The 24,255-nt window shown below is 48.6% G+C and overlaps 1 protein-coding gene across 3 annotated transcripts in view; it reads left to right on the plus strand.

The window, feature by feature from the left end:
* Positions 1–256: 256 nt before the first annotated feature.
* Positions 257–24,255, plus strand: part of LOC119975691 (hepatocyte cell adhesion molecule-like) — a 75,487-nt gene continuing 51,488 nt past the window's right edge. Inside the window, exons 1-2 of one of the 3 annotated variants that reach the window (XM_038815485.1) lie at positions 257–461; positions 11,226–11,525. In XM_038815485.1, coding sequence (XP_038671413.1) covers positions 371–461; positions 11,226–11,525 — 391 coding nt within the window. In that variant the 5' untranslated portion in view covers positions 257–370. The remainder of the gene's footprint in view (positions 462–11,225; positions 11,526–24,255) is intronic. The other 2 variants (XM_038815487.1, XM_038815486.1) reach the window with 2 other exon arrangements.

Consider the following 24,255-nt stretch of genomic DNA (forward strand, 5'->3'; position numbering starts at 1 on the left):
AATTATTTCGGAAGACTCGGTGGGCCGAATGGCCTCCTCCTGTACTTGTAGGGATTCTCTAATAAAAGCAGAATATTGCCAATGCTGGGAATCTGAAACAAAACAGAAAGTTCAGGAAAGAAGGCAGGTCTGGCAAAAACTGTGGAGTCAGAAATTTCCATGGTATAAAACCAGGGATGTCCAACACCTCAAAGTTAAATTCTCATCGGACCTTTGACATTTCTGTCACACTCTGCCGGATATAGAGAACGGCCTCCAGCGCAGTAGCCCCCCTCCCCTTTCTCTCCCCCTCCCCCACCCTCTGCCCAGTCCGGATTCTGGACTGAGTTTCAATTCCGGGTTTTCTCCTCCCTGTGTCCCGTTAGTTGTTATGAGATTCCGTGGCCGCGTCTCCACCCAGATGACGATCTTTATTCTCTTCTTTCTTCACCTTTCGCAGCTTCAGCCCGGCTCGTTTTCAGGTAAACAAAAAAAACTCGCTGTAAAAGTCTTTTTTAAACCGAGAGTGCCAGAGGCTGAGAAAAAAGACAAATAATATTCGCTGAATTGTCGAGAAAAGCCCCTTAAAAGGGAACAAACGATCGGCATTGTTGTCATTTAGTGAAGTGTTTCCATAGTTTGAACGGTCTATTGCTCAGTAACAGGAGTTTGGGATGTTTATTTTGTCGAAGATATATTTTGGGGGGGGGGGGGGGGCGTTAAGTAGGGTCAGTTAAACAGTTAGTTAATGAGTTAAAATTCGTCCGGTACACTTTTTTAATGTTCGTTCGTAAGACGTGGGCGTGGCAGGCTGTGGCAGATTGCCCTTTGAGGGGGACAGTTTTTACAGTCAACATTGCTGGCTGCAATGTAGGCCACACAAGTAGGACACATTTCCTTCTAATTCGACAATGGTTTCATGGTCACCTTTAGGAGCCGGATTCTCTCAGCCCAGGGCCGGGCCGGAGAATCCCTCCGATGGAGAATCGGCGTCTTTGGCGCGGCGCCGGTCGTGGGTCGCTCTACGCGGCCGGCTCGCTGATTCTTGGCCCGGAATGAGCCGAATGGCCGCAAATAAAACACTGGGTCGGCGCCGTCCACACCTGCTTGTAGCCGGCGGGAACTCTGCCTACAACGGGTGGCGGCCTGTGGGGAGGGTGGGGAAGCTCCAACCCCGGCAGGGGGGGGCCCTCCGATGCGGCCTGGCCCGTGATCGGGGCCCACCAGCCTCTCGCTCCCCGGCATCTCTTCCTACGCGCCAGCCCCTGTACTCCTGTGCCATGTTGCGTTGGGGCCGGCGTGTTGAAGGAGGCCACAGCGCATGCCCGCGTTGGCGTCGGCACCACTGCGCATGTGCAGGTCCCGTGGCATCCAGTTCGCGCCGGGATCAGCAGCTCGAGCGGCGTGAACCGCTCCAGCGCTCCTGCGGCTGGTTCACGGCGTAATAAAACGCGACGGAGTTTACGACGGCATGGACACTCTGCCGCAGGATGGGAGAATCCCACCCCAGGTTTTTACTTGCAGATTTTTAATGAATTGAAATTTCACCATCTGCCATGGCGGGATCGGAACCCAGGTTCCCAGCGCGTGATTCTGGATCTCTGAATAGCGACAGTACCACTATGCCACCGCCTACCCATGTGGGATAAGGCTGCCAGTCATTCGCCTACAAGCCTAACCAGACCAGATCCATTGCGAAGGTAAGCGTTCCTAGCACCCAGCAATTCTTGTGGTGTGGGGTCAGCTTCCTCATGGTTTTGGATCTCGGAAGAGTTCTGAACTGTATAATGGATTTGGCAACATTTTGAACAGTAAACTATGCCAACTTATGGCACTTTGCCCATTGACCCAGCAAATGGGCATGGAGGGCTATTGGGGTCAATGAGGGAATAGGTTGGCATGGGTGGGGCATCAACAGACTCCTGACATCAGCAGACTACAGGGCAGCACAGTAGCACAAGTGGATAGCACTTCACAGCGCCAGGGTCCCAGATTCGATTCCCCGCTGGGTCACTGTGTGGAGTCTGTACGTTCTCCCAGTGTCTGCATGGGTTTCCTCCGGTTTCCTCCCACAGCCCAAAGACGTGCAGGTTATGTGGATTGCCATGAAAAATTGCCCTTTGTGACCAAAAAGGTAAGGAGGGGTTATTGGGTTACAGGGATAGGGTGGAAGTGAGGGCTTAGGTGGGTCGGTGCAGATTCGATGGGCCGAATGGTCTCCTTCTGCACTGTATGTTCTATGTACTGAGACTAAATCCCAAAGAACCGATGTGGGCACAAGTCGTCTTGGCACTCGCTAGCCTCTGAGGCCACCTTTGATGTGCATTCAGGGGTGGAATGCCCAACATAATCTCTCTTAAAACAGGTGGAATTTTGGCAACACGTGCTACCCACCTCAGAAAATGTTACATGTCAGAATGATGTGTATCTCGGAGTGGAACAGTGGTGGTGCTTCCATTCAGCTGCTACTCTTGACCTTCTAGGTGGTCAGAGTTTGTCAGTTTGGGAGGTGCTATTGAATGAACTTTGGTAAGTTGCGGCAGTGCACCCTGTATATGGTGCACACTGTGTGGTGAGTGGGAGAAGGAATGAACGTTTGAAATGGTGGATGGGGTGCCAATCAAGTGGGATGTTTTGTACCGTATGGTGTTGAGTTTCTTGATTGTTATTGGACCTGCACTCATCCAGGCAAGTGGAGAGTGTTCCCTCGTGCTCCTGACGTCTGCCTTGTACTCGTGGACAGGCCTTGAGGAGTCAGGAGGTGAATTCTCAGCTTCTGATCTGCTTTATTTATATAGCATTTATATATTATACAGTATTTATATAGCTGGTCCAATTCAGTTTCTGGTGAATTGGAACTGCCAGGAAGTTGCTAATAGAGGATTCATCAATGGTATGAATGTCGAGAAGCCACGGTCAGATTCTCTCTCATTGGAGATTGTCATTCCTTAGCAGTTCTGTGGTGCAAATGTTACTTGCCATTTATCAACCCAATCCCGAATGTTCTCCAAGTCTTGCTACATATGGACTATAAAGATCATTGACCAGACCCCAACAGTTGCAAGGATAGCGTACAGAAACCCCAATATTTAATTTAATTTGTAAGACTGTGAGGAAAGGATTCCACGCACAAATAGGGATATGGTATATTAAAGCAAACTTTATTACGAACACAGTATTAAACTCACATGAAAATAGCATATAAATACCAGTTAAACAATGCCTAATGAAATATTAAATCCTAACTGCTATCTTTTATCTCCACTCAAGTAAAACCCATCTCAGGTCAAAATCCACTTTTGAATGCAGTTAGCAGATAACCTGCTTTGAGAGAGAGAGATCCTTCAGGAACCAGCTTGCAGATTCTTCCTGTGTCAACCAACTTTTTATTTCCCCAGTCTTTGGCAAAAACCTCCTGTTCTGTTCACAGGCACATCTTTATCTCCCTATTCTTCAGAAGCTGCTAGTGTGTCCACATCCCAATCTAAACCAAACTCAACACCTGACTGCTTCAGCTCCTGGCTCCTCCCATCAACCACATAATCTCCATCCCACGAACTGGGTTATCCCACAAACTGGGTTAATACGATCTTACTAAGGCTAATCACAATGTCTCTCATTATCTACTCCCTGGGGAACCTTTCTTCTAGAAACTAAATTTCATTAGCCCTATTCTGTTAAACAATGTACATGGTTGGAATGAATTATGATCTTATTTTTAGCCTCAAAGGGCTCTGATCTCTGGCTCCCGCAGCCCCCAATCTTGGCCCTTTTCCATTTAATATGAGCTATCTTCTCCTGCAGGGTCAAAGAGGGCATTGTGAGCCGCACGCTTGATGGGTCGGGGCGGGGGGGTCTATAGCATGTGTAGGCACCACACCTGGACATGAAGGGGTTTTGCTGGTGCTGCCAGAGGGTGCTGAGGAACAAGCACAAAGATCGGATGTAGGGAAGGTGCGAATTGTCAGTCAGTGATTTGGGGGGGTGCAGCCATCTAATATGGCCACCTGCAAAGAACCATGGGAATTATGGCCAACCGAGGACTCTTAAGACAGATACACAACCTATGTGTATCTAAAACACAGGTAACCAGACCTGACCGAAACCCCCTGCTCATTTACATTTTAATGGCTCATTTTCCCAGGACAATGGGACTCCAATCAAGCAACCAGTTCAGCCACAGACTGATCGGTGCCACTCCCCTTACTCAGAAAGCACAATCGCCAAGGTCAATGACCGCTAAGGACCCGCCCAGCTACCAAGGCAGCGAGATCTTAAATTATCAGCTGAAGTTATTAGTAGAAATGTGACATTGAATAATAACAGTAAGAAGTCTTATAACACCAGGTTAAAGTCCAACACGTTTGTTTCAAACACGAGCTTTCGGAGCACAGCTCCTTCCTCAGGTGAATGGAGAGGTATGATCCAGAAACATTTATATAGACAAAGTCAGAGATGCTGGACAATGCTTGGAATGCGACCATTTGCAGGTAATCAAATCATTACAGATCCAGAGAGAGGGAGAATCACAGGTTAGAGAAGTGTGAATTGTCTCAAGCTAGAACAGTTGGTAGGATTTTGCAAGTCCAAGCCAGATGGTGGGGGGTGGATGTAATGCGACATGAATCCAAGATCCCGGTTGAGGCCGCACTCATGCGTGCGGAACTTAGCTATAAGTTTTTGCTCGGCAATTCTGCGTTGTTGCATGTCCCGCTTCACATTTTTGGACAAGTGGGGCAATTTAGCATGGCCAATCCACCTAACCTGCATGACTTTGGACTTGTGGGAGGAAACCGGAGCACCCGAAGGAAACCCACATAGACACTGGGAAAACGTGCAGACTCCACATAGACAGTGACTCAGCAGGGAATCGAACCTGGGACCCTGGCGCTGTGAAGCCACAGTGATAGCCATGTGTGCTACCGTGCGGCCCTATACTAGCACTGTGTGACAAACTTAGCCACCCCCTCACCCTCTCTAAGGGAACCGGAGGTGAACTGGGACCAAATATAGGAGACCTCCTATACGGGGATGTCTCCCAAAAGCGCTGGCCACTGCTCCGCTGCCCCCCACTCTCTCTCACACACACACACACACACACACACGTGCGCACACATACACTCCAGGAGCCCGGTGGTAGTAGCCACATCATGGACATGGAACCAGTTCAGGTGCCATTTCCAACTTCGTGAGATGGGCTTTGAGGCCCCCATCTGCAACAACCATTTGAGAGAATAGATGCCAATTTGGGACGTGGACGGAGGACAGTGGGTCACCGGAGAGTGAGGCACTTAAACGCTGATGATAGACTGGCGACACTGGGGAACTCTTGGAGAGGCTCCAACTCCCAAAAAGGAATGTGCTCCGGTACCTGCAACTGTGTGACTTTCTCCGCAAGGAGACAGAAACGTTCCCCACTTTCTGGACACAATAGTAGTAGGCTGGACTGGTTTGGGCCAACAAATGTGGCAATATCTACACTTAACTAGGACTCCACTGAACGAGACCAGATGGAACTGGGAGGAAGAGCTGGGCATGGAGATAGGGGGAGGACTCTGGATCAAGGTTCTGCACAGGATCGACGACTACTCCTCCTGCGCCGGGCTAAGCCTGATGCAGCTCAAGGTGGTGCCCAAAGCACATCTTACTAAGACACGCATGAGCAGGTTCTTCAAGGAAGTGTAGGATAAGTGCGAGCAGTGCCAGTGGGGCCTGGCAAACCACACCCACATGTTCTGGTCCTGTCCCAGACTCGGGAGTTCTAGACGCCCTTTTTTTAGGCCATGTCCAGGCTGGTGGAGGTCGAGATGGCACTGCGCCCATCTGTGGCGGTCTTCGGGGTGTGAGAGCATCCAGTGCTCTGGACAGGGAAGGGGGCGGACGCCCTGGCCTTCACCTCACCGGAGACTTCTGCTATGATGGAAGTCGGCAGCGGCACCCTGGGCCTCGGAATGGCTCTCAGACCCAGCCGAATTCCTGCGGCTAGGAAAAATAAAATTCTCGATAAGGGGGTCCGAGGAGAGATTCCATGACACGTGGAACAAGTTCACAAACCTCTTAACAGACCTGTTTGCAACCAGCAACTAAGTGGGGTGGGGGGGGGGGGGGGTGGCAGGACCATCGCCCGGATGAAAAGAAGTCTGTCTGCTGATGGAGGAGAAGGAGCAGGGAGGGTGGCCATCCGCAAGAGAGACATGGATTGCTCCCATACATGCCGGATCGGGAGAATGGACCTGTCTAACCCCCCCACTCCCCTCTCCCTGAGAACTCGAGCGGGGACCAGAATCTCCCTCCCCAGCAAAACTAATGTAAGGATGTTTATAAATTCTGAACGATGTAAAGAGCCCTGGCAATAGTTGTAAATGTAAATCTGTAAAGTTGTGTGTAACCCATGTCACTAAATGTTAGCCCCGATAAGAAAATTTAAAAGAAACACAAGAGGTACACACCCTTGTGAATAAGGTAAGGAAGGAATGGGGCCATCGTCTTAGACGTGGAGACAGTCTGTGATGCCAGTGCTATACTGTTACTATATTGATTATTATGGTTCTTTCTGTGTTATTTTGCAGAGTTTGGATAATATGCACAAAATGGCACTGTTTCAAAAAAAGAATAGGCTCAATGGGCTCTACGTCAACTCCTGTTTCTTATGTTCTGAAGTGAAGCGATTTATCAGCACAATGCGATAGTGACAGAAGGTTACAGCTGACAAAAAGACAATTTTTAGCACACCCACCAAGAAGTCCTTCGGGCGGCACAGTGGTGCAGTGGTTAGCACTGCTGCCTCACGGCGCCGAGGTCCCAGGTTCAATCCCAGCCCCGGGTCACTGTCTGTGTGGAGTTTGCACATTTTCCCTGTGTCTGCGTGGGTCTCACCCCCACAACCCAAAGATGTGCAGGTATGGTAGATTGGCCACACGAGATTGTCCCTTAATTGGAAAAAAAATAATAATTGGGTACTCTAAATTTATTAAAATAAAGAAGCCCTTCTTCGTACAGTGACATACTTGCAATGGTTTCTGGGGGTGAATGGTGGCACAATTATGTGCTCTTTGTTGGGAGACAGTAACAGGATAATGTAAAGTCGTGAACCCTCCTTGCAGGAGTTTAACATTTTGTCCCTACTCATGGGTTAGATTGAAGTTCCTCTTTAAGTTTTAGGGTGAGATTCTCTAGTGGCCCAGTCACACATTTCTCACCTGCGCGCCATTCGCTGGCAAAGGTATATTCTCTACTCCTGCCGCTAATCATTGAGAATTCCCATTGTAGCCACTCCACTCCGCTGGGAATCCTGCAATGTGGGGGGTGGGGGTGGGGAGGAGTTTGGGGGGGGGGGGGGGGGGGGGGGGGCGGTGCATTCCAGGCAGGGCCAAGGAATTCCAACGGCCAGAGAATTTGGTCTTAGTTTATTTTTTGATGCAGGAAGTAAGATAGACTAATTTGACTCGTGCTCCTCTGCTGAGCAAATTTCACTTTGAGAGGAATGCAGAACTCCCCAGTGCATAGCTTCCTGACAATCAATGTGACTGCTGCCATATCCTCTTTCCCTGCTCTCTCACTTCTCTTCCCCTGCCACTCCCCTCTCTGTTCTCCCATCAAAGTTCTAAACCCATTAAACTCCCTGGTAACTTACTGTTTCTAAACGGATTAAACTTGCCCTGCTATTGCTTAGCGTGCCTTCTGGAGGCAGTTGAGGTCGCACTTTTAAGTTGTGGGCGGGGTCAAGAGAGATGCTGATTAGGGGAAACCAAGAGAGATGCCGATTAGGGGAAACCATAGGTTTGAGCCAGGGAATTGGGATAGGAGTTTTCAGAGATGGTAGGAGAGACGAGTTGGGGTGTTAAAGGATTTGCTTCTGGGGGGCCGTTTTGCGAGGCTGGAGGAGTTAGGGGAGAATTATGAACTGGGGTAGGGGGAGGTATTTAGATATCTACAGATCCGAGATTTTGCCAGGAAGGAGATTCAGAGCTTCCCGTTGGCGCCGGCATCCACATTGCTGGAGGAGGTATTGACGACAGGAGGAATGGAGAAGGGGGTGGTGGCGTTTTATGGGAAGATTCTGGGGATGGACAAGGTATCATTGGAGGGGATTAAAGCAAAGTGGGAGGAAGGGTTGGAGGAGGGTATGGAGGACGGGCTGTGGTGTGAGGTGGTCCTGAGGGTGAATGCCTCAACCTCTTGTGTGAAGTTGGGGTTGAAACAGTTGAAGGTGGTATATAGGGTGCACTTCATAAGAACGAGGTTGAGCCGACTCTTTGAGGGGGCGGGTGAGCGCTGTCTGAACATGTTCACATGTTTTGGTTCTGTCTGAAACTGGAGGGGTATTGGAGGGAGGTCTTCAAGGTCATCTCGGGTAGGGCCCCTAGAACCCATATTCGGGGTGTCGGACCAGCCTGGGCTGCAGGTGGGTGCGGGGGCAGATGTCTGAGCCTTCGCCTCTCTGATTGCCCGAAGGCAGGTCCTATTGGGGTGGTGGTCAGCTTCTCCGCCCTGTGCCTCGGCGGTGGGGGGACCAGCTGGAGTACTTCACGCTCGAGAAGGTGAAGTTTGAGTTGAGAGGGAGGATGGAAGGGTTCTACAATTCATGGGCATAGTTTATCATGCACTTTCAAGAATTGGATGTAATCCAACATTAGTGGGGTATTGGGGGAGGGGGTGGGGGGGTTGAGTGTATGGTTTATTGGTTACCGTGTATGGGATGACCGTGGATTCTCTTTCTCTTGTTTTGTATTTGGGATGCGGGGGGATGTTTGGGTTTGTATATTGAAGGGGTTGTTGGTTGGGGGATTGCTATTGTGTTGTTATTGTTGGTTGTCTTTTTGTTGGGTGCATGTTTGATGAAAATGTCTAAAATGAGGAGAATAAAAATATTTTAAAAATAAATAAATCTTGAGTTCCCTCCCTAAATTGCTACACAGAGGGACCAGCTCATGGAGGCCGGGCAATAAAAAGTTTTGCTTCATATTTACCATAGAATTTACAGTGCAGAAGGAGGCCATTTGGCCCATCGAGTCTGCACCAGCTCCTGGAAAGAGCACCCTACCCAAGGTTAACACCTCCACCCTATCCCCATAACCCAGTAACCCCACCCAACACTAAGGCCAATTTTGGACACTTAAGGGCAATTTATCATGGCCAATCCACCTAACCTGCACATCTTTGGACTGTGGGAGGAAACCGGAGCACCTGGAGGAAACGCACGCAGACACGGGGAGGATGTGCAGACTCCGCACAGACAGTGACCCAAGCTGGAATCGAAACTGGGTCCCTGGAGCTGTGAAGCAATTGTGCTATCCATAATGCTATTGTGCTGCCCACTATATTCATATTTATCACAACTCACATTTACAGAATGGCTTTATCCCAGAAAAATATCCAAATGAGTTCAGAGAGAGGACAGAATTTGCATTTGAATTAAGCAAGTGCAAACTGCTCCAACTGCCAGAAATTCTAACTGCTCTGTGGAGAGACCAATGGAATTAATGGCCTGAACTTTACAGAAAAGCGGAGTGTGTGAGCAGCCCCTTTCATTGGCCCTTTGGAGCTTGATTGGTTGATCTTGGATGGTGGGAGTGAGTTGACCACGTACATTACATTCCCCCTTCCCCACCGCACTAAGAATATGTGCAATCCAGCCCGTGAATTCATTCTGATGACACTCCATTCCGGCTCCCTATTTAATTCAATGTGGTAATACGTTCCATGAAAGGTTACTGTCAGGATATTTACAATCTAATTTTATGTAATATGTGTTTGAATATTGGGTGGAATTTTATGGAAAAATTTCTAAGTTCTAACGCGTAGTCCCTTTTTTGGGGATTTCTCACCAGTTTCGTTCACACAGAATTTTTTTCAGCACTGGGAAACTGAGATCGGACTGTCATTATGAAAGGTTGCCCTGATCTCTAAATGATCTTGCCGAACCCCCATCCATGGGCAATGTCACCCCCCTCACATGGGCACTACCCCACACCCTTCCTTCCAAATGAGCACACCCCACTATGGGTTCCCTGGAAGTGTCTCCCCCCCAGGACCCCAGCCTATCAGCTCCCAACCTTCAAAACCCCCCTCCATCCTCCTTTCATGAGATGCCCCCCGGCCCTGACCCTTGGTAATGGCACCTGCGCACCCTTGCACCATTTTTGTTTGGTAAATTTAGAGTAGCCAATTATTTCTTTTTTTCCCAATTAAGGGGCAATTTAGTGTGACCAATCCACCTAACCTGCACATCTTTGGGTTGTGGGGGTGAAACCCACGCAGACACGGGGGAGAATGTGCAAACTCCACACAGACAGTGACCCAGGGCCGAGATTCGAACCCGGGTCCTCAGCGCTGCAGTCCCAGTGCTAACTGCTGCGCCACATGCCGCCCTGGTGGACCATTTGCAGTCATTTGCTTTTATCATAAGAGCTGGTGTTTTTTATGATTCGGCTGGGATATTTTCTGGTGGATTTTGCATCCTAATTTCCATTTCTCAACTGCTCTGACTTTGTTCCTCACAATCACACGTCTGTGTCAGTAAATTGGCATCTGGACCTATTGCTGGTGATACCCTCCAAGCTCCTAAATTGAATCCAAATGCTCCCACAAGTCGACCTTGGGCGCGAATGAGGAGGATCAGATTTGCTAGAATGGTACTAGGACTGAATAGTTCATGCAAATTAGGAGTAGGAAGGTGCAGGCGAGACACTGTATCCCATTGATATTGCTGAAGGAATATAATTCATTATATTCATTAATATAATAGTTAATATATAATATTCATTAAACTGAGACTACATTGACAGGGCAAACAAACAGTTAGACGAAACCTGAAATCTCCCAAGGAGACTCTGGCACATTTCAAAAAGTGAAAGTGAGTTGGGGAGAAGAGTGTTAGCAGCATCGGTGACCAAGGGGAAATGTTGAGTTCATTGGCTGTAGAATCTGACGGGAGAGACAGCAGGAATACACGTTGGGATAGAAAAGAACAAACCGTTTATTACAGTCTGCACAAATAACGCAACTACAACTCCTCTCTCCGAAGCGCCAACCGCAGATCAGTGTTTTTATCCTGAGTGATTCCCCCTTGTTAAAGGAAAACCCCACCCCCAATTACCAGGGGAGTTCATGCTCAGCTGTGTAAGGGGGGCATGCCCCCAAAGGGGTCGTAACATTGACCACATTTCTTTCTCCTGTTTGTTTAATGATTAAATTCCTCCGATAACATGGTGTAAAGTGTTCTGATTTACTCATTTATATTTTAGCACGGGTGCCAAGAAACAGCTGGGTGGCTGCTACAGGTTCCTCCATTCTATTCCCTGGAACTGATAAAGAATTCGATGGCCTTCACTGGGAATTCTCGAATCCCAGCAGGACTCTTCCCATTTTAAATTGTGGTAAAAGCTATCAAGAAATATACGATCAGTACAAGACTCGAGTTGAATTGAACAAATCAAATGGATCGTTTTTGCTAAAAGATTTGCACAAGGCGGACAGTGGTGAATACAAAATCACGGTGGACTTGGACCCGAGCAGGACCAGAATACTAACTCTCACTGTGCTTGGTAAGTACCTGCAGATGTTCTGCTGTACGCTGTGTTTGACAAAGTACATATTTAATGTTGCTTGGACACATTAATTGCCTTGATGGCCTGAATCATTACCACCTCATCATGTGACCTTGATTGATCCGCAGCAATTGTGTGTGAATGAGTGATTCTTTCTTCCCCATCCCTTTAACTGTATGGGTTCCCTTTCCTCTCCCTAAAAAATATGTTGCCCACTCTGCTGCCCGCACTCTTTACCCCAGCCCTGTAATCTCTTCTCCCCAGCATTCTGACTGTTGCTGGTGCTCACTGCTCCTCCAATCAGAAAAATTGTCTCCTCCCACAGCAGCATACATGGGAGAGGAGCGGTTTGTGATTGGAGGAAGAGCAGATCCTTGTGCAATCTTCAGCTTCACTTACTCATCTGACTGACATTTTGAACAGTGGCTCCAGGGGCTACACCTGTTCTGTGGATTAGACAAGCCTGACATTATGAAGTAGACAGGGGGAGGGGGGGGGGGGGGGGGGGGGGAGTGGGGGGGGGGGGAGGGGGGGGGGGGGGGGAGTGGGGGAGGGGGGGGGGGGGAGTGGGGGGGGGGGGGGGGGAGTGGGGGGGGGGGGGGGAGTGGGGGGGGGGGGGAGGGGGGGGGGGAGTGGGGGGGGGGGTGGGGGGGGGGGGGGGGGGAGTGGGGGGGGGGGGAGGGGGGGGGGGGAGTGGGGGGGGGGGGGGGGGGGAGTGGGGGGGGGGAGGGGGGGGGGGGGCGGAAATACTCTGATAATGGGGCTATGTCCCCACGCCCGTGAGAAAACGGGTGCAAATCACTGGATTTTCCTGGAGAAAGTCCAGAGCGATTCGCTTACCTAAAGGGGGCTGGCGCAGTCCCTGCTGCTCCAGCTGCTGATATGGGGCCCTGTACTTCCGGCTGGGAGTCCGCGCATGCATATGGCGGACCCACACCACACCGGCCCCCACAATATAGGTCCCCCCGAGATTGTGCACGTCTGCCGATCGGTGGCCCCCGATCGCGAGCCTGGCCGTACTGGAGGGCCCCCCGCAGCGAATGATTCCCCCCCCCGGACAGAGCCCGCAGTCGCCACTCCGAGAACCCGCTGGGTGGAACCATGAGAGAACCACGCCGGTGGGAACTCGGCCAGTTGTCGGCGGAGAATCGCAATGGGGGCGCCTTTCAATGGCTCCCGACCAGCGCCACGTTAACCGCGTGCGTGATTGGTGGCGAATCTCCGGTAACCGGAGACTTGCGGGAGTGGTTTGGCCAGATTTCGCCATCAACACCCATTCTGCGCCCCTGCGCCGAGAGCGATTTCCACACGGAGGCACGGAGAATACTGCCCAAGATACCTGAGCAGGAATCTCGGAACAGTTGGCCCATAAAGAGTTTGGAATGATGCCCAAATGCCTGTAAAACGATTTGAAAATTGGAACAAAACAACCTTAAAACGTGAAAGATCCCTCCTGACCTTTCCTCTGTTGAATTAGATCATCGTTAATCTTCGTTTTAACCCCATTTATGTGGTACTTACTTGTTTTGCAGCTTATCTGCTTCCCGCTGCAAGATTCCACAAACAGAAAATTAAATGATTAATTAATCCAAGTATCATGATATCGTCTGGTGAGAACATCACTGTTTTTCGTTTGGTTAATGTCATAGCATCTTTCACGCCCACCTAAACGGGTAGAGGGGTCTTCAGGTTACCATCTCGTTCAAACCTCAGACAATGTTACACTCCCTTAGTGTCGTAGTCAAGCGTCAGCCTGCACCTTGTAGGGATTGAAGTGCTTCCTAACTAAAAGGAGGATTTTCCTCTTCCGTGTTACGTGTAGAAGCTGGGCTGTGTGTGAAATCGGTGACCACCAATTTTATATCTAGGGCAATGGTTCCCAACCTTTTCAGTAACTCAGCAGACTTTAATGAGGCTAACATTTCCATGGCACGTTTTCTTCAGCTAAATCGATTGCTCATAAATGTCTCTCAATATTGTAGTAAACCAACAGTGGGCAATCACCTACAATGGGCAGAGCATAGTGTGTACCCCAATTCAGCAATCCACAACAAAGTGTTTCCCCACGTAGTCACGACCATTCGCACGAAAGAGATTGATCAAAAGAGGTCAATGCCAATCTTGGACCAAAGGGAGGTCTCAGATTCACGCTGCTGGAGCGTCTCCTTGCTCTGCGATGGCTGGAATCGTTGACAGGTCACACAGTTGAGGACCATGTTCGAGATGTCCTGGCTAATTCCGGGCCAGTAGACAGCCTGCCTGGCTCTGCGTCTGCACTTCTCAACGCCCAGGTGTCCCTCATGGATATGACGGAACACCAAGCTCTGGAGACTGAGTGGAATGACAATCCAGTCCAGCTTGAGGAGGATACCATCAGTCACCGTCAGGTCATTCTTACATTGTAAAATTGAGGGCACTGCCCTTTCTGCCAGCCATTGGCGAGGTGGTGCATGACCTGCTGCAAGAAGGGGTCTTTGGATGTCACACTCCCCACATTTGGATGTCTCCTCGCGGATACGAACTACGAACTACCTTCTCATCAGATGCCGGGAGGGTGCTAGCACACAGCTGCACTTGTGATTCAATCTACCGGATGATTTCCAGCGGTTCACTGGGCAATGTGATGAAGCGGGGACAACGCATCAGCGATGATGGAGCGGGACAACGCATCAGCGATGATGGAGCGGGACAACGCATCAGCGATGATGGAGCGGGACAACGCATCAGCGATGATGGAGCGGGACAACGCATCAGCGATGATGGAGCGGGACAATGCATCAGCGATGATGGAGCGGGACAATGCATCAGCGATGATGGAGCGGGACAATGCATCAGCGATGATGAGCTCCTTGCCTGGCGTGTACACTAAGTCAAAGTCATACCTTCTGAGTTTGAGGAGGATGCACTGCGACTGAGGCGGCATGTCGTTCAGGTCCTTGTGGATAATGTGGACCAGAGGCCTATGATCCGTCTTGAAAGTGAATATCAGCAGGCCACAGACATAGTCGTGAAATGTGAGAATGCCAGTGAGAAGACCCAGCAAGAGAGAGAGGGGGATGTTGAACCACTTTGCTTCTTAGATCACCGGATGAGGGTTATGTGCATTCTCTCAAATCCCATCACCGCTTCCAATCGCTAAGGGAACGGTTGGGGCTTGTCGAGTGACTTGATTCAAAGACGCATATGCAGGAGTGCTGGCCGCTGCGACACACTTGCCGCCTTCTCACGGTGAACAGAGGTTGGGAGCCACTGGTCTCAGGGCCGAATGCACCCCAAATCCATGGAAAACCTGGCCTGTTAAAATTTTGTTAGCTTGCCGTTGATTTTTGTCATCACTTCACAATCTTTTTGTTGATATTTCCATATTAGTGTTTGTTTATATATAAATATGTTTAGGATGGGTAAATTTCAAAAATTTGTAATTCTAAAGGGAGAGCTCATGTTAGTTTGCACACAAATAAGCCTGTATTCTCTCGAGTTCAGAAGAATGAGGGTAGATCCCATTGACGTATATACAAAACTCTTACAGGGCTGTAATGAGGTCACGAACTGAGTGCCCCTGGTGGAACCCAAATTATGCGTCAGTGAGCAGGTTATTGCTAAGCGATTGATATCACTGTTGATAACCCCTTCCATGATTTTACTGACAGTAGACTGATAGGGCACAAATTGGCTGGATTGGATTTCTCCTTGCTTTTTTGTGTACACTACATACCTGGCCAATTTTCCACATTGCCAGGAAGATGTCGTTATTTTAGCTGTACAGGAATATCTTGGCTAGGGGCGTGGCAAGTTCTGGAGCACAAGATTTCAGTCTATTGCCGGAATATTGTCAAGGCCCATAGGCTTTGCAGTATCCAGTACCTTCAGCCATTTCTTCAATTGGTGAAGTGAATCAAATTGGCTGAAGGCTGGCATCTGTAATGCTGGGGACCTCCAGAGGAGGACAGGATAGATTATCCACTCGGCACCTCTGGTTGAAGACTGTGGCAAATGTTTCAGCCTTATCTTTTGCACAGATGCTAATCTACTCCATCATCGAGGATGGGGTTATATGTGAAGCCTCCTCCTCCAATGAGTTGTTTCGTTTTCCACCCCCTTTCAGAGCTGGATGTGACAGGACTGCAGATCTGATCCGTTGGTTGTGGAATTGCTTAGCTCTGTCTATTACTCGCTGCGTATGCTGTTCCGCACGATAATAATCTTTATTGGTGTCACAAGTAGGCTTGCATTAAAACCGCAATAAAGTTTATGTGAAAATCCCCTAGTCCCCAAACTCTGGCGCCTTTTGGGTACATGGAGGGAGAATTCAGAATGTACAATTGATCTAACAAGCACGTCTTTCGGGCCTCCCGGGGCAGCCTCTGTGCCAAAATTGTGATCGGTGAGGGGGCGGTGAATGGGCGTTGACGCTGAGAACCAGCGTGACGCCGCTCCCGCAATTCTCTGGTCCCTGAAGAATCGCCGCGAATCGCGGGCGCGCGGTCTACGCGGCACGGGTAGGGGGCCATTGACAGAGGCCCCCGCGCCAATTCTCCAACGACAACTGGCCGAGTTCCCGACGGCGTGGTTCGAACCAAGTTTTGCCTGTCGGGAACGGTCGGCGGCGGCTGCGGAATCAGTCGGCGGCTGCCCGGGTGGGGGGGTGGGATCCTTCACCGGGGGGGGCCTCAGGGATGGCCAGGCTTGTGATCAGGGGCCACCGATCCGTGCGCGCGATCCTGGGTGGTATGGGGTGGGGGGGGGCTATATTTTCGGGGCCGCTCCACGTTGTCAGTCTGCCATGTCGCGAGTAATACGCATGCGCAGACTCCTGACCGAAAGTGCAGGGCCCCGGATGGGCAAGCAGAGCTGCGTGGTGTACTCCGGGGCCCTGCTAGCTCACTTCAGGAAGCAGAATCACTCTGGACTTTCTTCAAGGGAGTCCAGAGTGAAACGCCTGCGTTTCGAGACTGGAGTGAGGATGTCGCCCCATTATTGGAGAACCCTGCCCCCTATGTTTTAGCTTCACCAGGTTGACACCTCGTTTATAGGCATTCCCGGATGTTGCTCCTGGCATGTCTTCCTGCACTCGTCAATGAACCAGGTTTGATCCCCTGGCTTGGCGGAAATGGTAGTGTGGGGGACATGCCGGGCCATGAGGCGGTTACAGATTATGGTTGAGTATAATTCTGCTGCTGCTGATGGTTCACTGCCTCGAGAATGTTCAGCCTTGAGTTGCTCATGTGACAAATGCAGGATTTTTTAGATATATTGGATTGTAGGCATTTGGAAATGTAAGAGTTAAAAGCCTGGGTTAGGAGTGTGTTTGACTGCAGTAGTCATGTTTTTAAAAATAATCTTGTTTCGCAAGACCAGAAAACTTTTGAGCCAGAGGTGAAATTGACCATTCTAAAATCCTGTGCTATTGCCCTGGGGAGTTGATGTGTTTCCAGCTGGGGGAGATGGTGTCATTGATGGGTGGAGCTTTTAGACCACAAGTGAAGTATTTTGCTCTCACAGTAGGATAGTTAAAAAAGAAAGTATTTAAGGCAGAGCAGACTTGTCAGTGGACAAGGGGGAAGCTGAAACAAACCAGTTGAAACAGCTTTTTGAAGACATCCAGCCAGAGGTGTTTCACAATACCAAATCCCTATTTCTTTGTGCAATCACTCCTGTGTTGGTCGTTCTGGGTGAGTGTGCTTAACACTCACTTGGCTCTGTTTCATGTTCTAAGCTCTGGAGTCGCCAGGTGCCGTAAAGACACCGCTACAGGTTTCAAGGTCAAGTTCAAGGCAATAAAGCTGTACACCAATTAGTAAGTCTAAAACAATTAGAGTTTATTATAACACAATTATAATAACACTCATTCACACGCTAAAGATTAAACTTACTTCTACCACTAAACAACTAATACTTAGCTAAGAAGGAACTGCGAGGTCAGGGAACAAGGCCTTTTTTCTGTTCTGGTCTGCAGGCTTCGAATCGCTATCAGTTGGCAAGGGTGTCAGTAATGCCGGTTTCAGGTAGCGGTCGTTGTTTAGGCACTTACGTTTTCGTGGCTGCTGCGTCAACGGCTGATGTAGAAGACAGGGGTCTGGAGATTGGAGCCGGAGACAGGAGACTAAGCCATGTGTGGGACCTTTTCTTTTATAGGTCCCAGGAGGTCCGTGCCCCTTTGGGCGGGCTCCCTCACCTGCTGGGGATCGATTGGGCCTCTTCCCAATCGATATGGTTTGAACCCCTCAATCCTAGGGCCGTTCCTTGATCGCTGGGGCGGTTCTTAGGACTTATTGTCCTGGGCTTCTCTGGCTCCACCGTGTCTGGTCTGCTATTGAATGTATCAATTGATACTTAATTTGTGTCCATTGTACCTGGGACTGGCCCGGTATCACCTCATTAATATGCTAACGGCTTCTCATTTACAGCGCTGCCTGATCTCTGCAGCCGTCAGGAAACCGGTTTCTGCAATTGTCTCAATACATAATTGCTCTGCAAGCTGTTTGCTCTTTAACATGTCCGTTTTCCCTGCACTCTTTGCAGTCTTCCATTTTGTGTTCGTTAGTGGCCATCTTAGATGGCTACACCTGGAACAAGGTATTCTTTCTACACAGTCTTACAAAAGAAAGAATTGGGGTTTTGGTCCAGTATGCTAGTCACTGTTGGACTCTGGTCTGGGATCAGAGCACTAGATCTGTACCTCCAACGAGCTGCAAGGGTAAATTACAACCTCCTGGCATCAGTTCCACCGACCAACTTTCAATTTCCCAAACGCTCTTCTCTACCCTGCCCCCCCACCTGTCCCCCTGCCAACACCCTGCAAAGTCCGACCTTTAAGATCATTCCTCTCAACCCCCCAGTTCCCACCAGCGCAACCCCTTCATGTCTAGGTGTTGTAACCACACATGCCACCTGCTATAGATGCCCCTTAAGTCTGCGGCTAACAATGTCCTCTCTTTGTCCCTACGGGAGAAGATAGCCATAATAAGAGAAAAAGGAGGAAGACTTTGACTGGGGGGGATGCGGGGGAGAAAGTGGGAAGGATGAGGAGTCCCTGAGATCTGGGTTCTGTGAGGAATTGGCCCTGGAGATCACGGGATAGTCCGAGGAGAGAGCAGTGATGAAAGCGAGGTTGGCCTGCATCAGAGAAGTGATGATCCACTGTCCCTTCATCCAGATGACCTGTCTCAAGTGAGTTGCTGATATTTCACAAAATTATCTTCCCTCTCACTGTTTTGGGTGTGAGTTTTACAAGGAACTTAATGACCTGTTTATAGGGAACTTAATGACTGGGCAGCACGGTAGCATTGTGGTTAGCACAATTGCTTCACAGTTCCAGGGTCCCAGGTTCGATTCCTGGCTTGGGTCACTGTGCGGAGTCTGCACGTTCTCCCGGTGTGTGCATGGGTTTCCTCCAAGTGCTCCGGTTTCCCCCTACACTTCAAAGATGTGCGGGTAAGGTGGATTGGCCATGCTAAATTGTCCTTAGTGTCCAAAATTGCCCTTAGTATTGGGTAGGGTTACTGTGTAATGGGGGTAGGGTGGAGGTGTGGGCTTGGGTCGGGTGCTCTTTCCAAGAGCCGGCGCAGACGCGATGGGCCGAATGACCTCCTCCTGCACTGTAAATTCTATGATTCTATGAGGTAGTACGTACAGTCATTCTTTTGAGACAGGTCTACTCCCATCGATGCTTCCGGAGGCAAATATCTCCCTGATTTTGAAGGCAGGCAAGAACCCAGAGGAATGTACCTTCCACAAGCAAATCTCGCTTTTGAATGTTGATTGGAAATTCTTTGTCTCAGGTTTTGGCCAGAAGGCGAGAGGGAATTCGTCCGATGATCATCCGGGAAGATCAGACCGTGTTCATAAAGGGTAGCTTTTTTAGCAATTGTGTCGGAAGGTTGAACGTGATCCACATTTTTCAGAAGCGGGCGTCGGACAGGTTGGTGATCTCTTTGGAAGCAGAGAAAGCTTTGATGGAGTGGAATGGAATTATCTAATTTCTACACTGCAGAGATTTGGGCTGGGTGAGGAATAAGTGGATTCAGGTGATGTACCATCGGCAGCAGAGCTCCGGAATGCTTATTGATCTGAGAACTTTGGTCTTCAGAGAGGGACTAGGCAAGGCTGCCCTCTGTCCTTGTTGTTTGTACTGGCCATCGAGTGTCTGATCCTTCGATATTGGGACTGGACTGTGTGCATAAGCAACATGAGATCCTGTTTTATGTGGACAATATGCTGTTCTTTATGTCAAGTTCCTGCTATTGACGTGGCAGTGGACAGATTTTGGGCTTTCTCCGGTAAAAGATTAACTTCACAAAGTCGGAAGCTCGGTGAGAATTTAGAGGTAAATACCATCACCCCCCTCACCTTGCTAATTTTCCCTTTGTGGTCCGCATCGGGGTTTACTTTGGGTTTGGATTTGACTTATTGTCACGTGTACTGAGGTACAGTGGAAAGCATTGTTCTGCGTACAGTCCAGACAGATTGTTCCATAACATTAAAAAACATAGGGCTTACATAAATACACAATGTAAATACATAGACACAGGCATCAGGTGAAGCAAACGGAGTGTAGTACTACTCAGTAGAGAAGATGTGTGAAGAGATCAATTCAGTCCATAAGACCAGATGCTCAGTTTTCCTCCCACAAGTCCAGATAGACGTGCTGTTAGGTGAATTGGAAATTTTGAATTCTCCCTCAGTGTAACCGAACAGGCGCCATAGTGTGATGACTAGGGAATTTCACAGCAACTTCATTGCAGTGTTAATGTAAGCCTACTTGTGACACTAATAAAGATTATTATTATAAGGGGGTCATTCAGGAGTCTGGCAACAGAGGGAAATAAGCTGTTTTTGAACCTGTTAGTGCATGTTCTCGGACTTTTGTATCTCCTGCCCAAAAGAAGAGGTTGGAAAAGAGAATAAGCCGGGGGGGGGGGGGTTTGATTATGCTGTCCGCTTTCCCAAGGCAGCAGGTGTTGTAGACAGAATCAATGGATTGGAGGCGGTGTTGTGTGATGGACTGGGCTGTGTTCAGGTCTCTAGTTTCTAACGGTCTTGGGCCGAGCAGTTGCCATACCAGGCTGTGATGCAACCAGAAAGGATGCTTTCTATGGTGCATCTGTAAAAATTGATAAAGAGTCAATGTGGACATGCTGAATTTCCTCAGTTTCCTGAGGAAGTATAGGTGCCGGTGAGCTTTCTTGGTCATGCTTCTTCAAAGTAAAGATGAAGATGTAGCCAAGAAAGTTAAAAAAAGACTTTCTGAGCCTCATTCCAAAGTTAAAGAAGATGGAAAATGTGAAGGGCGTAGAAATGTTGCAGCATATACGTGAATGGACCAGGACAGATTGTTGATGTGCACACCTAGCAATTTGAAGCTGTCAACCATCTCCACCTTGGCACCAATGATGCAGAAAGGGGTGTGTCGGATACTTTGCTTCCTGAAGTCAGTGACCAGCTCTTTAGTTTTGCTGACATTGAGGGAGAGATTGTTGTCATTACACCATGCCACAAGATTCTCTATCTCTCTCCTGCATCTGACTCATCGTTGTTTGAGATCCGACCCACTACGGTCATGTCAACAGCAAACTTATCGATGGGAGTGGGAGCCAAATTTTGCCACACAGACATACGTGTGTAGGGAATATAGTAGGGGGCTAAGTACGCAGCCTTGCTGGGTCTCAGTATTGAGGACTATCGTCTTATCTGGGTGTTGCAATTACCCCCTCTTTCAATCAATTATGTAGGGCTAATTTTCCACGGGTGATTTCAATATTAGGTTGGATCTGACTCGTAGGTCTTCCTTACCGGTTTCTTGGGTGGGTAGAATTGATTCGATTAAGATGAATGTGTTGCCTCGATTACTGTATTCCCACACAGATGTTGCCAATTTTGTTACCTACATGAGTCTTCAAGGAGATTAATGGAATGATTGGTTTGTACATTTGGAATAAGAAGCAGCCTCGTCTTAAGTTTGCCAAGTTGCAGCTCCCAGGTTCCAGGGGGATCTGTGGGCCCAAATATTAGAATGTATCAATTACCCTCTCTTAGGTTAATAAGGGATTGGGTTAGAAAGGCCTCTACCTCCATTTGCCTCAATATTAAAGCCCATCAGTCGGCTCACCCTATACATTTGCTCGATGTGATAATCCTATTATTAATACTCATTGAGAGAGAAGAATGGTTTGTCAACTAGGAGGGAGATCAAAACTGACTTCCGCTCTTTCTCCCATCCAGGGCAGCCCAGACTTCCAACTAGGTCTTATGGACCATGGGTTTGATATTTGGAGAGATAGAGGCATTTGTCAGCTGAGAGATATGTTCAGTGGGGATGCTTCCTTGTCATCCTTTGAGCAGCTATGGCAGCAATTTGACATACCGAGGCACTCTTTTTTTTTAAGAATTTGCAACTTAGAGACATTATCCATAATAAGACAACTTTGCGTCTTAACTCCTCTATTTCCCATTGGTAAAAGATCCTGATTTCTGTGGCGCCTAAACAGTTTTTAAAATAAATTTAGAGTACTCAATTATTTTTTCCAATTCAGGGCAATTTAGCATGGCCAATCCACGGAACCTGCACATCATTTTTGGGTTTTGGGGGTGGTAACCATGTAGGCAGGGAGTGAATGTGCAAGCTCCATACGGACAGTGAACCAGGGCCAGGATCGAACCCGGGTCCTCGGTACCGCGAGGCAGCAGTGCTAACCACTGCGCCGCCTCGCCTAAACGGTTAATTAGCAAATTTTATGATACCCTTGCGTTCTAGATCCTGGGCGGGATTTCACCAAATGGGACCAAAGTCCCACAGTGAGTGCGTTTAGCCGCGTGTTTCTCGGCTCTCAGTGATGAGAAACACTAATAAATGGCACTTGCATTAGATAGTGGACCTCAGCAGGGAACGTGCGGCCAAGGCCGCACATAGTCCCTTTTTTTGCACTTGAGGAGCTTTGCTCGCCAGAACTCCGTAGTGTAGCAAGAGATCGGGACATCATTTTAAAAAAAAAATTAGGATGCACATCTTTGGGTTGTGGAGGCGAAACCCAGGCAAACACGGGGGGAATGTGCAAACTCCACACGGACAGTGACCCAGAGCCGGGATCGAACCTGGGACCTCGGCGCCATTAGGCAGCAGCGCTAAGTACTGCGCCACCGTGCTGCCATGGGACGCCATTTTTAAATGGCATCCCGATCTCTTGAGCCCCAGAACCGCTCCAAGCCCCAATGCACTATGGAAGGATTCCTTGGCCACCCTGCATCCTCCCCTAACACCCACACAGGGCACCCCCAGCCCGATCGCCACAGGGCAAAACAAATGCCAGCTTGGCACCTTGGCAGTACCAGACTGGCACTGCCAGGCTGCCTGAGTGGCACTGCGAGGGCGCTCAGCTGGCACCAGCAGTACCGGGGTGTCATCCTGCCTAAAGGGCATACACTGGGGGACTCTGATCCCGGGGAGACCCTGCACAAGTGCCTTTTCAACTGGTCCCCGTTTGTGGAGGCCAGTACTGAACGGCGCTCACCCGAAGACTCCGAGGTGAAGGCGACAGACCTCACACCTTGGGAATCTGCACATTCATGTCAGACTAGCTGTCTCGTTTAATATGCAGATTTGCTCAAAAGTGTGAGTGGGCGGGATTTACATGGCAACGTCTTGCAAGATTGCATTAGATCGCGCGAGGTGTTGTGAGCCGGGTAGATCCCGGTGTGAGGTCTCCCAGCTTCTATTGGCCACCCTGCACTACGGAGAGCTGCTTTTCGGGCACAGTGTGGCCATTCGATCGCGTCCATTGTGGTCGAACATTGGCAACTAATATTGTTGAGGAGACATATGAGATAATGCCAATAAATGTTTGGTAGGTGAAGAGATCTACTATGCGGAATTAGTGAAGTCTTGTGACACTAAAACTCAGTAGAAATTGTAGTTAAACTTCTCGGATGCAAACAAGAATCTTTATTGCCTCTATATGATTACACTTGACAGAAACTTAAATCTGTTCTCAATATTCTAGCAAAAGGACTTAAAGAGAAGTAACTTATAAACAATTTAACTTCCAAAATAATATAGAAATTGTTTTTTGCTTACGGCAAAACAGCTTGCATTTACTTCAAGTATTAGAGTGGAAAAGTGAAAATATGATTCTGGATAAAGATGGCCGTATGGACCATCATGTTTAAGGAGAATCTTATCCGACTTTAGGCATCTATCTACACCTCTATGTCGTCCTAATTGGTTTGAGTTAGAATCAAACACATATGATTCGATGATTAACTGTCAATCCTTAATGTGCAACATAAGTTCTGAATGTTTCATGTTTGAATATTTGTGTGTTATGGAATGCGATTCTGTGCTTTTATCAAGACTGGTTTCTACTGGTTTTCTGCTGACTTTGCTTTGTCCACATTCTGGACAATAGTGCCTTCATGTTGCTATGGTGCTTACTTGGCCTTGATCGGATTACTGGTACAGCTCATTTCTTAATGTCAAACTGTCTTTGAAAATATGTTTATTAGAACAATAGCTTTTTCATCTTGCTCAGTGAAAATGTTGTTTTTATCTCCAGTTAGTTTATGCATGTGTCAGGCTTCTTGTGTCTCTGTTGAAGTTATGTGTTTTGCCATCACCTGGAGGTTATGAGTGCTGAAATCCTAATTTTAAAATGGGTATTAAAACTGGGTCTTAATATTTATATTAAAATAGCCTTTTTACCTATTGGATCTATCAGGAAATAGTTGATTACTA

This window comes from Scyliorhinus canicula, chromosome 13 (genome assembly GCF_902713615.1).
Source record: "Scyliorhinus canicula chromosome 13, sScyCan1.1, whole genome shotgun sequence".
In the NCBI taxonomy this organism is placed as follows: domain Eukaryota; kingdom Metazoa; phylum Chordata; class Chondrichthyes; order Carcharhiniformes; family Scyliorhinidae; genus Scyliorhinus; species Scyliorhinus canicula.